The sequence below is a fragment of the Mugil cephalus genome, chromosome 9, assembly GCF_022458985.1.
Source record: "Mugil cephalus isolate CIBA_MC_2020 chromosome 9, CIBA_Mcephalus_1.1, whole genome shotgun sequence".
Classification (NCBI taxonomy): domain Eukaryota; kingdom Metazoa; phylum Chordata; class Actinopteri; order Mugiliformes; family Mugilidae; genus Mugil; species Mugil cephalus.
In genome coordinates, this window is record NC_061778.1 from 12,006,732 (window position 1) to 12,022,973 (window position 16,242).

Consider the following 16,242-nt stretch of genomic DNA (forward strand, 5'->3'; position numbering starts at 1 on the left):
CCACCTAGACCAAGCAAGGTGGTCATAATGTTATGCCTGATCAGTGTACAACACTCATCACAAATTACAGATGGACAATCTAGTTCTAGTTCGTTCCAAGTTGCGACCTCAGGGGTCAAAAGTGATGCCAAACTCGTCATGTTCTTAACAGTGCAGTTGCTCGAACGGTCACCCGAGGCATTAACGTTATATGTCGAGCTAATTTATCCATTCATGACAACTGTAACTGGCAAAAGGTGAATTCTTCTGTTACTCACCAGTTGTGTGTAGTTTAAGGAGTTACCAGCTTTAGCTCCACTCACACCTGTTTTGAAATTCGCTGAAAGTTATAACAGTGGTGGTGGATGTCACATTTCTCTACAAAGACACCATCTTTTGGGCGACGTCTCTGAGGGTTGATCCATATTTAAATACAGTTAATGGTCTGAATGAGGGGATTTGGCAGCAGCAGCAAACTTTCAGGTTTCCCGTCAAATAGTTTATAGCCTGTCTCAGAATACGACTTCCTCTGTTACTTTCTCTGTCTGGTCTCTATAATTGAAGTGATATTGTTTATGCACTTGTGTTCCACTGCCTCCCTTCACCCCTCAGCAGCTGAATTTAGGACCATCTCCTTCCTCTTCAGCTTCGTCGCTACATTTCTCTGAACGCATGTCTCCAGTGTTGGAAAACAAATCAGAGGCGGGAAAGGAATAACAGAAAGGAGGAAAAGAAATAAGTGCAGTTTCCATTCGAGCAAGAAAAACATCCGTGTTATGAAATGAAAACTTTGTGATGGATGGGAGGAGGAAAGATGATGAGGATAAACCAAAGTCAGGAGATGGACATAAGAAAGAATGTGTATCATTGACAGATTATTTGTTTTAAAGACGATTTCTGGTGCTTGCACATGCTTTTAGTTAGGAGTCTCTTACATAAGCTGCAACCTCTGGCTGCATGAGCCACAAACGCACGCAGCAGACAGACAAAGCAGCTGTACCTGACTTCAAGGGTCACCGTTCTGGTTGGGACTCGCCTGCTTCCGGCCGGCCTGCCCACGCCGATCTAACGTGCTGCACCTGCTTCACTCTGTGACCCAGAGGTCTATGTTTTTTTAGCTCGTTCAGTTGCGGCACGAGTCTGTCTTTGAAGCTCAGAGGCGAAACCCAAAACCCCTCGCTATCTGTTTAATATGTTCCATACTTAAAGCACCAACAGCAACAGCAGCAGCAGCACACAACTGGTAGATACATCCACATCTGCTACAGCGATTTGGGATGCTATCATTTTATTGTGTGACACACTATATGTATCAAACTGCAATTTAGTGTACTTAAGGGGTTAGCGTGATTGAAAACAGTTTCTGATGTCCAAATGGGAACCCCTCGCAGCCATTAAGGCTCTTTGACCCCGGCAGTATAAGCGAAGCCCTGGCTCCTCTGTTGCTGCTATATCAATGTCATCTTGGATTTTATTTATCATCGATGTTTGAAAAAAAAAAAATGGCACCATGTCGCTGTGCTTATTTGTCAGAAGTTCACAAATTGAACCGAAATCCCTTCTGACATATAGTTTTAGACTTCATTCGTATTTTAATATCAACTGAGCTGTTCCTTGGCAGAAATCACTGCATGCATCATATGTACAGTGGGTGGGCTGCACAGTTGAGTCAGCATTTAGTCCAACTGTGGACCAGGCAGGTAGGGGACAGGCTGTCAGTCCGCTGAGCCACCAGAGACCGACCAGGCTGCGTGGGTGGGATGAATGGCAGGCATCAACTCCGTCTTCAGTCAGCGTGCAGGAAGAAGTCCATCGTACCTGCTCACATTTGACAGTTACCGGTATTTGGTGCAAAGCACCTGGGACGTGCTCCAAAGTTCATCGCTCGCTGACACATTTTAAGTCCTAACTGCTGCTCCATATATTTTTAATGAGCCAAAGCGGAGTTTGGAGTCTACATTAGCTCACAAATAACACATGTATAAGCCTGAGCATTGCATTTGAAGGTTTTTTGGCCAATGCACAAGGTGACTTCTGAATTGTATTTCGTTATTGTTGCAGGCTTGAAGTCTTTAAAAGAGAAACTAGAGTTGTAACAAGAACTATTCTGCACACTCTTGGATCTGAAAGCATTATATACATGATGTTCATGGCTGGAATGGACATGAAACTGTTCTATTAGTTCATTCTTGGATCAAATAAAGAGAATTTAAGTTAATCTGAAATTAATTTAGAAAATGTGCAAAGGTAAACAAATTCTTCTGGGGGCTGACATTGCTCTGGAGGACTTTGGGCTTTCTAAGATCCTGGGTATAGCCCTTTTTGTAAACAGGACTCCATTTACAATGATCTAATAAACCTCATAGTCCCCCTTCTCTCCTAGCGTGAAGCTCTCTCTGTAATGTGAAACATTCCTACTCCCTCCTGCCCCGCTCTTCTTATCTGCTGTATAGCAAAGATAAATCCAGACACCTGGTCAGAAGTGCGACCACGCACAAGGAGTAACCTTTCACTGCTCCACTCCGCATGATTTATAGACTGAGGTAAGGTGTTCCTCCGGGTTGACTGGGTCAAGGCCGCTGCTACCCAGCCTCAAACAGACAGTGCACACCTGACAAGATAAGTCTGGCGATATCCTGTCGGTGTGCTCTACAACATCACCTTTAAAGATTCATAACCCCAGCACCTGTGAGGAGAAGAACAGTCGACAGAGGCTGTGCCTCTCGGTTCCCGCACGATTTAATCCTTAAACACAACAAGCAAAATGTAAATCACTTTTCGCCTGTTGAGAAGTTACACAGAAGAATACGCATGTATCTGATTAACGTTGCCTGAAATCCCCACTGTGGGTTTATCAGTGGTCCTCCAAACCTTGAATGGTTTAGCACCTGCTTCTAATTTAGCACCCAAAATAAAAATCAAGAACTGTGTGAAGATGGACAGGAGATTGACAAATGGCGTGAGATAAAAGTGAAGTTGAACAATCTTTGGTTTGAAAAGGGGGATGCTGAAGGATGAACATGACGGATGAGCCGGGAAAGGCAGAATGAAGGATGGGTTGTAGGTGAAAGAGTGAGTGGGGGCCGTCGAGGAAGCGGGCCAGAGGTTATCGCTCGACGACAAAAGTGAACAATGATGTGTTGCAGCACACGAGATGAAATGTGCGGGCACCAGCCCAAAGCGTTATCTGCTGGAACCGTGGAGAGGCAGCAGAAGGCATATACCATCTGTGAACATGATATCATATGATACATCTCGTGTGCTCTGTTTTTCTCTTCTCTCTGCACACACACACACACACACACACACACACACACACACACACACACACACACACACAGGTGCTGAGAGGTGAAATATGCAGGGGAAGGAAGTTTAGAGAGTTTAGAGAGCTCCAGCCGTATGCTGTGGACTGTTACCGCCAACAGCACAGCGGCAGAGCTCCTTCACACCGAACGTGAATCTGTAACGTTGTCCAGAGCAGCCGGAGATTGAGCGCGTTTATCTGGGCCGAGCACATTTTTAAGTTTGTCACTCTTTTAATGAATTCAACATATCTGAAGTGCACACATCTGTAATGGTTATAACGGTAATCAGGAATGAGGTGTTTAACTGTCAACACATCTGGGGAAATATGTGCAAGCTCAGTTTATTTTCCTCCCGTGAAGAAAGCCCTATATAAAAACAGGAAAGTATAGAATATAGTTTGAAGAATTTTGGATGGGAGGGGGTCTTAGTTCAGACAACTGCCTTTTAAAACTGAAAACACAGACCCTGTCACTCTCTGGCCTTGAGAAATGGGTCACGTTAAATAATAATGATGTTTAATGAACTAGTTTACTCATGTTAATTTTTTTTGTACAAACAGAAAAAGTGGCCAAGTTCTACTGGAGTTCGTGGTATAGGCTTTTTCCTTCAAAACTAATCGTGTTTCACAAGTTATTACTGGAGAAATACTTTTAAACTGTTTTACTGTTTTATTGCTCATTTGTGTATCATGTTCCTGTTTTATATCGCTTTTGACTTTGTATGGCTGCCACCTTGGCCAGATCTCCCTTGTAAAAGATTCCTAATCTCGGTGGGGCTTCCTGGCTAAATAAAAGTTGCATAAAATAAATAAAAATAAGGATCAATCATACAAACTAATTGCAAATCTCCTAGAAGCTCTCTGTCTTTTGGTGTGCAAGTTATTTGTATAAATAGTTTTTTTTTGTTGTTGCAGAAAATGTCATTGCCACAATGTTTTCTAATGACATAGTAGGCCTGTGTCCATTCACAACAAAACACATGCTTATGGTAACTAAACCATTATTTAAACAAATCAATTTAATCCACTCATTAATCGAGATTATATGTGGAGACCGTGGTTTGTTTTAACACAGAGAGCTTTTCATGGACTTGAAACAGATTTGTTTGTTTAAATCTAACCAAATCCAGCTTTAACCGAAGTCATAGACCCTGTTGTCTGGTCCTGAGGTTTTTACACATCCAGAATCTAATCCAGTCACCTCCTGCTGACTCCTCATTGCTTCATTCATTCATTTAAAAACATTGTCTCTGAACTGAATGGTGAAAATATTATAAAACAGTATTTTTGTTGTCCACATTCTAATAATCTGTAGCCTTCTTACTCGATGGTAATGAGTTACACACTTACACGCTGATCTTTCATTCATGAAAATGAGAGCTGTGAAACCAAAGTGCTGTAAAATGAAGTTGTTTCTGTCCCTTCATTTTACCGTGGGCTTCACTCACATGTCAACTGATTTCATATCCTGTGAAATTTGATTTCTACCCATGTAAGCATTTACAGAAAACATTTGAATAAAATATTTTCAGCCCTTTTTTCATAATGAAACTGTGTAAAACGTATGAAGAGAAGTTGGATAGTCTCTGACAGCTTATATGCACAAAAACAAATGAAGTTGAAGACGGCAGAAAGTTTTCTTCTCCGTTCACAGCCACACACGTCCACCTGTAACTGCACGTTACTCTGCAGAGCCTCCGTTCAGTTTCTTCTGGTTTGTGTTTTTAATTAATGTGCTTTGAGTGTCCGACCTGAGTAAATCAGACCTGGAGAGCCTGGAAACAGACGGCTTAAACAAAGGGGAAATTATGCATTTACAAACTTTAGTGACTTAATGTGGATGTGCTCAGAGAGGACGAGGTCAAACACACAGGAATGTTGAGGCCACGAATCCGTTTAGTGGCTTTGACCTCTGCGTTGAGGAGTGACCCCGTGTGCAAACTGCTTGTTTCTATCTTTCATCTACAGTTCCCTTTTTCTGTCTTGATGTCTGGGCTCAGAAGCTGTTCATTAGCGCTAGTGTGAGGTAATCCAGTGGTTTTGTCAGAGGGTGTGTGTTGGAGAGAAAACATTTTTGTTTAACTTCCATCTCACGTTTCACTTTAAGAATTCGAAGCTGCTTCCTTAGCTACAGTCTCGCATACACAAAACTGTGGATTGTCGCTCTCAATGGGAAGTTTTGGTTCCCTTTCTCTTCCTGAGAGAAGTCTAGGCAGGAGAAACATGTATGCCTGTAAAAGACTTTTCATCCACTATTGCCCCGGGAAAAGAAATGTTAGTTCATTAAAAAAGAAGAGACACGCGACAGTTGTGCTGTTTGCTCTGTTTATTAGAGGTATATTGTCAAACATTTTACAAGCTGTTGCTTAAATGTTTCCACTTGGAGAGAAAAATGCAACACTGAAAAACAATTACTAAGCTCAGCAGAGAACACTTTTAAAGCCCCTGTTTAAAAGGCACTAAAGTCCCAGTTTTTAATATCTGTCTTCCTCTTATTTTTCTCGACACATGCAGACACAACTAGCAAAGACACCTGTTGTTACACACTTCAGTAGCTACAATACACAGAGCTTTCGACTGACTTGTTAGTTGAGCTTTTTAAAGGCGACGCCACTTATGTCTGCTATTGTACACCAAAATGTGTGCAATGACGAGGTGAGAAGTAACACAGGCTGTTAATTCAATACACTGAACATTTGTATGGACGTAAAGCTACCATAACTTACTTCATGTGGACGGCAGGCTTTCACTTTATGCTCTGTTGAGTGCAGGTATCTTAAATATTCTCAAGATTAAATACACCATATTGCTGCTATTTAAATACATAATGTGTCTTTAAGTTAGAATCGTCATTCAGCGGAACTATGTATAATCACAAGACAACCATCACTTGGATTTTCTTCACGTCTGCAAAAGAAATTTACAAAAAAAAAAGTCTCTCTCTATTTTTTTTTTTTTAAATAATAGTGATAGTAGTACATTCAAATAATAGCATAATAGTTCCTCAGCATTATTGTCGTGGTTTTTAAATAGCTTGTGATGTACGGGTGCTCGTAAGGGACAGTCTGTCATTATATTAGCTTCCATAAAAACAGATTCAAATACTGCAGAAACAAAGCGCTCACGCAAACTTTAGATACCATGCTGGTGCCATTGTCGTATTGCTAACGCTGTCAATCATCCGTCAGAAAGGTACAGAATTGCGTAAACTCTGCTCCAAAACTTTAAATATATGTCCGTGACTGAGCGTTTACCATTTCAGCTGCCTTCCGCAAAAGCTAAGCACATGGGCCTGCAGGACAACTTTGTCAGAGCTAGGTAGATGAGTGGCGAACGCGGATGCAGACCTTCCAACGTTGAAGCGCTGGGTCCTCATGAGGGAACAAGCAGCCCGTCAGGTTGATGATGTACACAGCTGCGTCTTTTGCAAAGTAGGACAATTATAATCTATCTAATCATTTATCTTGGTGAGTGGCAGAGGCTGTTTGTTTCTTTCACTCTGTTCCTTCACTTTCTGCGTCTGACCTCTTTTCTTGCTCTTAATAATGATGATTTAGCTGCTATATCCATTCCCTTATCTCCCTTCCCTCCACTCATCCTTCTTTTGCTGCTACATTTGTCTCTATCAGTCTGCTTGCAGTTAGCTGGCTTCTACCGTCTCTCTTTCCCATCATCTGTCTTTTCATGCTTCTGCTCTTTTCCCTATTCCCACGATGCTCCCTCTGTCCATGTGAGTGTCTCTGGGCTTGAGTTCTGCGGCCCACTACCGGCAGCCGCAGCCTTCCACCACCATGTCCTGATAGTTCTTCAGGACCACTCGGTCTTCGTGGTCCAGGTAGAGCAGGGCGATGGGGCTGAGGGAGGTGGGGACGCAGCAGGCCCGGGGCACGGCAGTATTCACAGAGTTTACCAGAGTTTGCACCATGGCGTGACTAGAGGAGTTCATGTGGTCGGCCAAAGGAAAGCGGCACTCTCCCAGGCAGAAGAAGGCGTCGTAGCCGCTGGGCGCGATGATCCACTTGTGCCAGCCCACGTCGTTGAAATCTACGTATAGGGGATGGCGGCGGCATCTGTTGCGAGAGAGGCGTTTCAGTTTTGCAGCGCGGCCTCCATTTCTTTTCACCCTTCCGGGTTCACTCCAGCTGGCTCCTCCTTTACTGCTGCCCAAGCCGGGCATGGTATACCCCCTTTTCTTGCTTTTCCTGCCTCTCACTTTTGTCCCGTTTCTAACTTTCATCCTCTGGCCATTACCAGGGGTTCTCCTTCCGTGTTTGACTAGAGGCTCCCCGCGACCATCATGACTATAAGTCACCAAGAGGGGTCTCTCCTGAGCCCAGCTGTGATCATCCTGCCCCACAGACCTGCATACCCTCAAGTGTCCCTGTTTTTGTTTCTCTGCTTCCTTCTCGCCTGCTGCAGGGGAGAAGCTCTGGTCAGGAAGTGAGGTGGTGCTGTTTTCAGGTTTGACCTCCAGGAGGAAGCCCAGGCTGCCGGTTTGAGCCTGGGCCTTGTGGAAGAGATCTGCACTTAGGCTAAAAGCTTCCCAGAAACCACTAGGTTTATGACTGTGGACGCCATTTTTGAGTAACCTTGTCTCCAGCAGGGTGGGCTCAGGGTCCCCATGGTGCTCAGAGAGGTATAAGTTTAGTCTGTGAGGCCCGGGGCCCAGAGTAGCTCGGTCGCTGCGGAGGAGCCGGAGCTCAGCAGAGAGCACCCTCTCATCCTGAGGGATGGAGGAGATATTGAAGGAGATGTGCACTCTTGTGTTATCCTCTCCAAAGCCACTGTCTCCAAGGGGATCTAAGAGGAAGAGACATGGGAATATGAGAGTTTAGTGTGGTTTAGTGAGTTTAGGCTTTAATCTCTATTTGACTGATGATGCATTTGACAAATGTCGAAAACAGGAAAATGATCATTCAAAATGTGTTTTGGAAAAAGTTTGATCTTTGAGGTTCTTTTGCTGAAAACTAAAAGTTCACCTAAAATCTCTGTTTATTTGTCTCATTACATCTAATTTAAAAGTCAGTTTAGGTCCATTGTACATTCTTACAAATAACTTTCAGCAATTTAGGAGGTTTATAGACAGCGGTTAAACACTTAAAAAGGAAAAAGGAAATTCATAGCAGACACAAACGTCTGTTTAACCCTTTCACATTGCTCTGGGTGGTATATGGGACAGCAGTAGCTTTTTGAACTAATCAGGGCTCTGAATACGAGTTGTGTTTGAGTAAATGCTGCATGCAATATGTAATTTTCTTCTGATTTCATTGATTAAAGCCATTATAGGATTCAGCAAACAAGGCCGACACAACTAGCACATTTTTTCAAAACAAAACAATTCAGGAGAACCCAACAACTGCTTATTTTTTTTAACTGTGTGGCAACTTTGATTACTCAAGAACAGCACCACTTAGAGTGATTCTGACTTTGGGGTTGAAAGACCATGCACAAGCTCCAAAATGTTCATGAATAGCATTCAATTATTTTTGTTTTTTGCAAAAAGGCTGCAATGATAAGAGGTTATACCATTATTTTTTATACTTCTGTACTACTATGTTGTACAGCTCAGGGTTTAACTTTTTACCAGGAAATGTTTTTGAACTCCAAGAAAAATTAACCAATACAAGAGTTTATGAGGATCTGAGCTTTTCTACTTATTTGTGTAACCACTGCGTTTATTGTCTCAAAATCAAAGATGGATAACCAACTGTGCTGAGCCTGTTTACAGCTCATTGACTTTTTATTTGATTTTATTCTCACCTCCAAAGTGCAACATTAACTAGCATCCGACTTTACTTTATAAACTGCTTAGCATTTAACATCAGGCAGATGTTGTGAATTCCCTAAAGCCCCGAGGCCTTGGAGGCAGTTTCCTCCTGATTAGATGGAATGACTCCAGGGTTGCTCAGGTCACTTTCTCAATTTGAAACAAACAGGCATCCTCAGTCTTAGTTCATTATTGTGTTCCTGATAATGAAGCCATAAAATGTGTTGAATTGAGGGGGGGGGGGCAATAAACTTAGTGCAAAAGTGTATTTTCTCGTCAAGAACTCGTCACTTTGCAGCTTCTAGCCATGATCACATGAGCCAATACAAGATAAGGCATTAAAATCTGCTCACATGTGTTCTTATAGATGATTTAATTTTAAGATTTACTCATCTTGAAATTAGCCATAATCTCCGTGAACTGAATCGACAGCTTCTTGATTTGTCTGTAGGCTTACCGTTGTGGTGGAAGCTGCGTACAGTGTTGGCCTGCTGGATGTGCTGGCTGGGGAAACTAAACGAAGGGTCCTCCACTAGATGGTACTCCTGCCGGTGGAAGCGGTAAAGGTCGAGGAGGTACCGCGGCACCGACACACCAGACTGTGGTTCAGGCTGAGACTGCAGGCCCAGCCGGTTCAAGAGGAGAGTCTGGATGGTCTGAGCCAGACTGGGATCCAGGAGGGATGACAGGGGTGACAAGGGGGAAGGTGTGGGGGACACCCTGCCATGATCGATCTCGCTGGTGTCTCCACCCTGGCGACCAGACGAGACTTGAGGTAGCAGCAAGACCATGAGGAGCAGGAGGTTAGCAGGGAACATGGTGGACCTGAAGGGAGTCGAGGGGCGAGGGTGCAAAAGAGGGGGAGAAAAGAGGAAAAGAAATGGTGAACTTGAACATCAAGGCAGGTTATGAGAAGCCAGGCTGTGCAGCGCTTTTCCCTCCTGGTGTTTTATACAAAACAAATGTAAATCATTTGACATGATATAAAGTATTGGTTGAGAAATCTGCAAAAGAAATAGCCGCTACGAGATGCTCCTGGACTCTGTATATCATGCTCATGTCTTCTCCTTCCTGGACACACTAGTTTCTCATTAGTCTTCGGCCGTCACATGGCATATGCTCAAGAAATCTACCATCCACACATCCATGTAAAGTTGTTTGCTTGTTACCCCTGGCTGTACAAACTGCGCTACTTAGATTTTTCTTTGTTAATTTATGGGAAGGTTCTTACCCCTAAGGCCCATATATCTGATAGGACATGGAAGCAGGAGCAATTTAACAGTCTCTGTCTGTAATTTAATCACCCCGTGCATCAAATGCATCTATCTGTGGACTATGGTGACAAGTTGTGGAGTTGTTGACGTCTAATACAATGACAGATATCCCGATTTGACTTAATCTCTCTTCCTTTTCAAAGCCTATAGAGGATACACATATCAAGTCTGTAGCTCTGCACAACTTTTATCTCTGTGTGAGTGTGATGATGAAGAAGAATAGACCCTAATGGAAAGCCCAGGTCAAATATAAACAAATATTTATAGTTTATAGTTTTTGGGTTTTATGTCCATGAGTAAGCTCAGTGTGATATCACAGGGAAATCTGACGTTTTAAATGTGTGTTTACGTTTGGATTAACTATCTGCAAAACCATTGCATTGCAGCGATTATTGCTTATTGACTTTGGACTGCGTCTAAGTGGATAATTGCCCTCCAACAAGAATATAAACATACCTTGTCTACTAGTACGGAGGACGAAACGTGGCAAGTGTCTTTGACTGTAAAGCCAGAGATAAAATCTAAGAACTGCAGTTACATTTCAAATGAATCATGAAAATATACGATCTGAGCCGTCTCAGCCAGTAATCATTTTTGTTAGACACCTTTGCACAGTCTTTGCCAATGTGTGCGCAACGGTGTGTGTCGTACAGTAGAACTTGGAGAACCTGCAATGCATGTTTTTCTTTACACTTACAGTTGTGTGTAGAGACTGGAATGTAAATACCATAATACCGTCAAATTGTCCTTGCCTAATAGTCTGTTATTTTTCTTAAAAGAAATTTAATACTTCTGTGGTTTGAATTTTGGTCATGTTGACATTTGTAGGTTAACCACACCTCCTCTTTGCTGTGTTGTGTGTTGCTTAATGCGCACCTCACCTCAGTGCTCCCACATTTATGTGCAAATTCATAAAACAATATTATTTTTGTCTCCCTTAATCCATTAAGTCTACAGCTGCCATGTCCGCTCTTCTCCCCGCGTGACTTCTCTCATCGCGGGAACATGACCAAAGACATGGGTTCACACAGCCACCAGTTCGACCTGGCTAACACCCTGCATCTCTTTAGTGTAGGTCTTAATAACTGAGAGGGTAATTAGAAACCAGCAAAGTAACAGCCCGCACGACATGAAGAGACTGAGGTGAGGCGTTAAAGGGTCAGAGCAAAGGCGTAAAACCTGTCGATCAGACGAGACCATCTGAACTGCAAATGAACTCCAGCTGCTACAAGAATCAGGACGTATTGACAATCTGCCTGACTAGACAATTATGTATTTGTATTTTTTTTTTTTTTTGAGGAAAATGCATCTGATTTTCTGTCTACTGAAGTACTTTAAGTCTGGTGTTATCTCTTTCGTTGTCCGAGTGCTCACATATCTCTGTGGTTCTCGCCTCTATCTCTTTATCTCATCTCCCTGTGGGACAGAGGATCGATTAGGCCCTCTACACTGAGATAACCGAGGTGTTTATGGCCGGGTGAGCACTGTAATTACAGCCAATCTTACCACACTTTCAGAGAAAAAGGTTTAAAAGGAGGTCACAGGTGTGAAGGTGTGCATATTTTTATGCGTGCATGATAACGCGGCCGTGTGTTGCTAGTACGGTTGGTGGTTCAAAGAGCAGGCCTGGGAAAATGAGCCACCTCCAAGCGTGGGATTGTTGCTAGCTATCCATTAAACTCCAGCAGCCCCACCCAGGGTTGTTGAACACCTGAGGCAACGCAGCAGAGGACAATTAGAGATTAGACACTCTGCCGGACAGCCTCTCCCATATATTGTGGAGGCTTGTAAAGCAGATTAAGGACAACAACACCCCATCTCCCCTGTACTTTCCTCACCTACAAAACCACCCAGGTGACTCCGAGGTACAAAGGTTCATGTGTCACACATGTGGGTGTGTCATATATGGGCAGGGAAACAGACGAAAATAGAGACGGGGAGAGAGGTTGCGAACGCTGGCCACCTTGCCCTACATCACTCTGACTCTGTGGGTTTCTGTGATATTTTTATCTAATTTAAGCCGGAAAACAAAGAGGATCCAGGCCCAGTTTAGCATCTTTATGTGTCATGTGCGTAACGGTCGACTCATTCCACCATCTAAAAAAAAAAGAAGACATTTTTACAACTGCACCCCCATTTCCTCCTTCTATATCTGACTTGTTTTTTATTATTTTTTCCTCTTTGACATAAATCCCGCTTGAACACGGGTTAATGAAATGCTCTAGGAGGTTAAAGTTGGGGCGGCTGTATAATGAACGGGTCAAGCGTAAGGTTAGATGAAGGTTTGAAGTTCAGCCACTGTGTTTGTGCATATTTCCCCCCCGCGTGCTTACGGGCGCCTCAGCCTATTAGAGATATTAGATGTGACCTGACCTCCCCGGCAGACAGTAGCGTGACCCTGGCGTGTGGCAGACGGGTGCCGTTGCCGGTGAGCCCCGTGTCTTTCTGAACTCGCTGATTAAAACCCCTGACCTCTGACATCAGCTTCTCTCGATGCCTCTCTCGTTTTATCTGTTTATTTCAACCCCCCCCCTTCCCCTTCCTCCTTCCTCTTTGCATTCCTTGAACTCTGGCCTTTTGCCTCGTTCCTTCTTTGTTGTCATACAGTATTCTCCGAGCCTGTTTTCTTCTTCTTTCATTTCAACCTCCCCTCTTGTCCATATTCTCCTTTCTCAGAGTTCCTTCCTTGTCAAAAATATCTGTTTTTGCGCTTTTCTGTATCACCCTCCCATTTCCCTATCACTCTCTCCCCCTTTCTTTCTCCTCCTCTATTACTGCTGCTCATTTCCCCCCCCCCCCTCCGCCTCAAATGAATGGTGTTTTTGCGGAAGAGTGCGGCAGACTGTTGCCGGGCCAGGGGGCCAGAGTGTCACCGCAACCGGCTGATTTATCCACCGCCGCTGTCTTCATGTTACGCCTGGTCCCTCAGCTTTCCCTTCCTGTTGTTCTTCCTGTGTTTCTTTTCCCAAATTCCTCCTCTCACTCTCCCTGATTCTCTCCCCCTCTCCGGCTCTCTCATTTTTTTTTTTTTTTTTTTTCTGCGCTGCCGCCTCTTTCTCTCAGAACACGATCCGTGCCACGGGGTTCATTTTCCGCGCTCTGAGAATGCGCAGACACTTGAAACGAACGTCGCGTCAGGCGGCCCTGTGAACCCGAATGTGACGTGCGGCGCGCACACACCTGAGAACACTTCTGAGGACACATCTGTATTCGCTGCTGCACTTTTTCCACAGCGCCCCTTACACTGTAACATATAAAATAAGCATGCGCGCTATAATTAACTGTGAGGTTATGACTGTGCCATACTCCACATGCATAACTAGTCATTAATGTAAGGCTCTGAGCTGTGGAGTTAATACATATATATATACATATATATGTTTAGGGGGTGTGGTGCAAAATGTCCAAAACAGTTGCGAGTGGAGTTGTGGTTCTGAGGCGTAACAGATGAAATCATTAGAACAATATTCCAGGTAGGCTGCCGTGTGGTTTTATTAGACTCTATTAGTACAGCACCCCAATTCATCCCAGCTGGACTGATTAGCTGCCTAATGACCCAGACCCATATGCAGACAAAAACATGTGTCCACGCTAAGAGCACTTTAAACAGATGCTAACAGCCTTGTGCGTAAATACCTGCCAATATGTATAAGTGTGAAGGAGTTGGGCTGTAAAAATGTGAGCCAAGCTGGAAACAGATTTAATCACACACACAAACACACGCGCACACACACTTACAGGTTCAGTGTGTGTTGAGTGGAGTGATTCCCTGCTTCCACAGCTTAACCACAACTTGCTGACTGATCAGGTACCACATCCACAAACACACACACACACACACACACTCACGCACGACTGTCAGCATCAACACTATTTACAACTTGTCTCTTTCATCCTCACTCTTTTCCTCAGCCCGGGATGCTCGGAGGTCTCAGTGTCACAAGTGCGTTGCGGTTAACAGGAGGCCCCGCCGAGGCACAAAGCTATAGCAAAAGCATCAGTGGAAACACTGACATATCTAACCCGTGACTGCTGAAAGCCCTGAGACTGCTCTGGTTGTGCGTCTGACAGCTAAACCGATGTGAATTACAGAACAAAAACACGCCTCTGCTTTTCACATTAAAGCGTCTGAGCGTTAACACTGAGGGCCGATTCATACTGTGTATGTTGCAGCGGTGGTGAGTTACGTTATGCTCTTTGAACTCATAATGGCCACATTATTCTCTGACAAGTTGCTTACCGGACAAGATTTTGATTGAGCAATACGTGTGCCAGCAGTGTGTGCATGTGCCTGAGCGCCTGAGTGTGTGTGTGTGTGTGTGTGTGTGTGTGTGTGTTTTTCCCTAGAGTGACTAATGGTTTCAGCAGTACAGTTCCTGTGGCCTGTGGCTTGACAGGCAGATGTGTGCGTGTATGTGTGTGTGTGTGTGTGTGTGTGTGTGTGTGAGACAGAGAGAGAGAGAGAGAAAGAGGGATGTAGTACTCACGTCCAGGTGTGGTGGGATGTATGCAGAGTCCATGGTTTATCCTTGAGCTCCAGTGTTACGATCCCTCGGCTCTCGCTCCCGCTCCTTTGGGCAGAGTGGACAAAGTTTACCTCTTTCTCTTTTTTTTTGTGCCTCTCTCAGAGCCGCATGTCTCCCCTAAGCCTCCTATGTAAATGGACTGTAGGTAACGGTGCGCGCTCCATGTTTTTCTCCCCTCTCTGCTCCCTTGCTCAGCTTCTCATCCTGTTGTCAGTGTCAGATAAGCAAACTCTTAAAAACATCCACCGGCTTCCCCTCTGCCTGCCTGCCTGACCTCTGCTAGGAGGCAACTCCCTTTCTCTGTCGCCTGCACTTCCACTCCTGGTTGTTTTACACGGGCTGGCACTGCGGCTGGAAGCTGCAGGAGGAAAATGAGTTGTGTTTGTCTGTCTGTACTGTATTACCCGCAACAACTCCCTCTTGTTCCTAAACCTCCTTACTATGTCTCTCTCCTTTCCTCTCCACTCTGTTCCTCCCTTTTGTATCTCCTCCCCCTTTCCTCTCTCTCTTTCTTGCTCTCTCTCGCATACACACACACACCTCCACACACACACACACACGCATACTTTTCCCCCTATACTAAATGTCCAGCTGGTAAACTCTGTTTAAGTCTAATTGACTTTCCTGGCCACTCAGATCCTCTCGAATAGTGATGTCACTAAGACCGGCCCCAGTACATTTAGAGGCTGTTATCTCTCGCTCTTATTTCCTCACACAAACAAACGAAACGCAAAACAAAAAGCACACCTGGACACACACCCACATGCATGCAAGAGATAACCCCTGAGGTCAACACACACATAAACACAAAGCAGCCGTAATTATTTCCCTCCTTTAACAAACTCACCTGCTGCGTTTCGTTGGCAACATTTTACTTTTCGGCCAACACTCTTGCAGACAATCGCGCCCTCATTATAAATACGGGAGCCCATCACACCGAATCAGAGCAAGCGGGTTCCGTTCCGAGACAAATGTATGAATGAGTGAGTCAGACCCGCCATGAAGTCACCACAGTTCAGTTTTGTGATTGGATGAAAGTAAACGTTGAGGCAAAAAAAAGAAAAAAGGAAAAAAAAAGCAGGCTGTACTTCTCCACTACGGGTTGAAGCAAGGTGCATCTGTCCTTCCAGCGCGGAGCAGAGCAGATCAGAGCGGGTGGCGGGGTGAATTTGTATTCATGGGGTGAGCCCATGAGAAAACGTCTCTTTAGGATGCACCGTCTCACATATTAGATCTCATCTGGAGAATCACTTGCCCACGTCCCTCTGCTCCTCCTCTCTGTCCCCTCTGCTCGCTCTTCCAGTCCACTCTCGTACAAACACAAGAAAAAAAAAAATCATCTACCTCATTCATCCCGAGGCTGAGTAATTGTCCCAGTGCAACTTTACA

General features: G+C 44.3%; 1 protein-coding gene across 1 annotated transcript; it reads right to left on the reverse strand.

Annotated features, from left to right (window-relative positions):
* Positions 1 to 5,594: 5,594 nt before the first annotated feature.
* Positions 5,595 to 15,471, reverse strand: bmp16 (bone morphogenetic protein 16). Its single transcript, XM_047594989.1, has 3 exons — positions 14,815 to 15,471; positions 9,511 to 9,878; positions 5,595 to 8,086 (listed from the first exon to the last, which is right to left on the reverse strand). The coding sequence occupies exons 2-3, from the start codon at positions 9,869 to 9,871 to the stop codon at positions 7,050 to 7,052; spliced, it is 1,398 nt and encodes a 465-aa protein (XP_047450945.1). The 5' UTR covers positions 9,872 to 9,878; positions 14,815 to 15,471; the 3' UTR covers positions 5,595 to 7,049.
* Between the last annotated feature and the right edge of the window lie 771 nt (positions 15,472 to 16,242).

What these genes read in the sequence shown, in the direction of transcription:
- bmp16 (XM_047594989.1), bottom strand. Translation starts at nt 9,871, where the DNA reads ATGTTCCCTGCTAACCTCCTGCTCCTCATGGTCTTGCTGCTACCTCAA. An exon ending in ACGCAGCTTCCACCACAACG is followed by an intron (nt 8,087 to 9,510) that starts GTAAGCCTACAG and finishes TCTTCCTCTTAG; the next exon opens with ATCCCCTTGGAGACAGTGGC.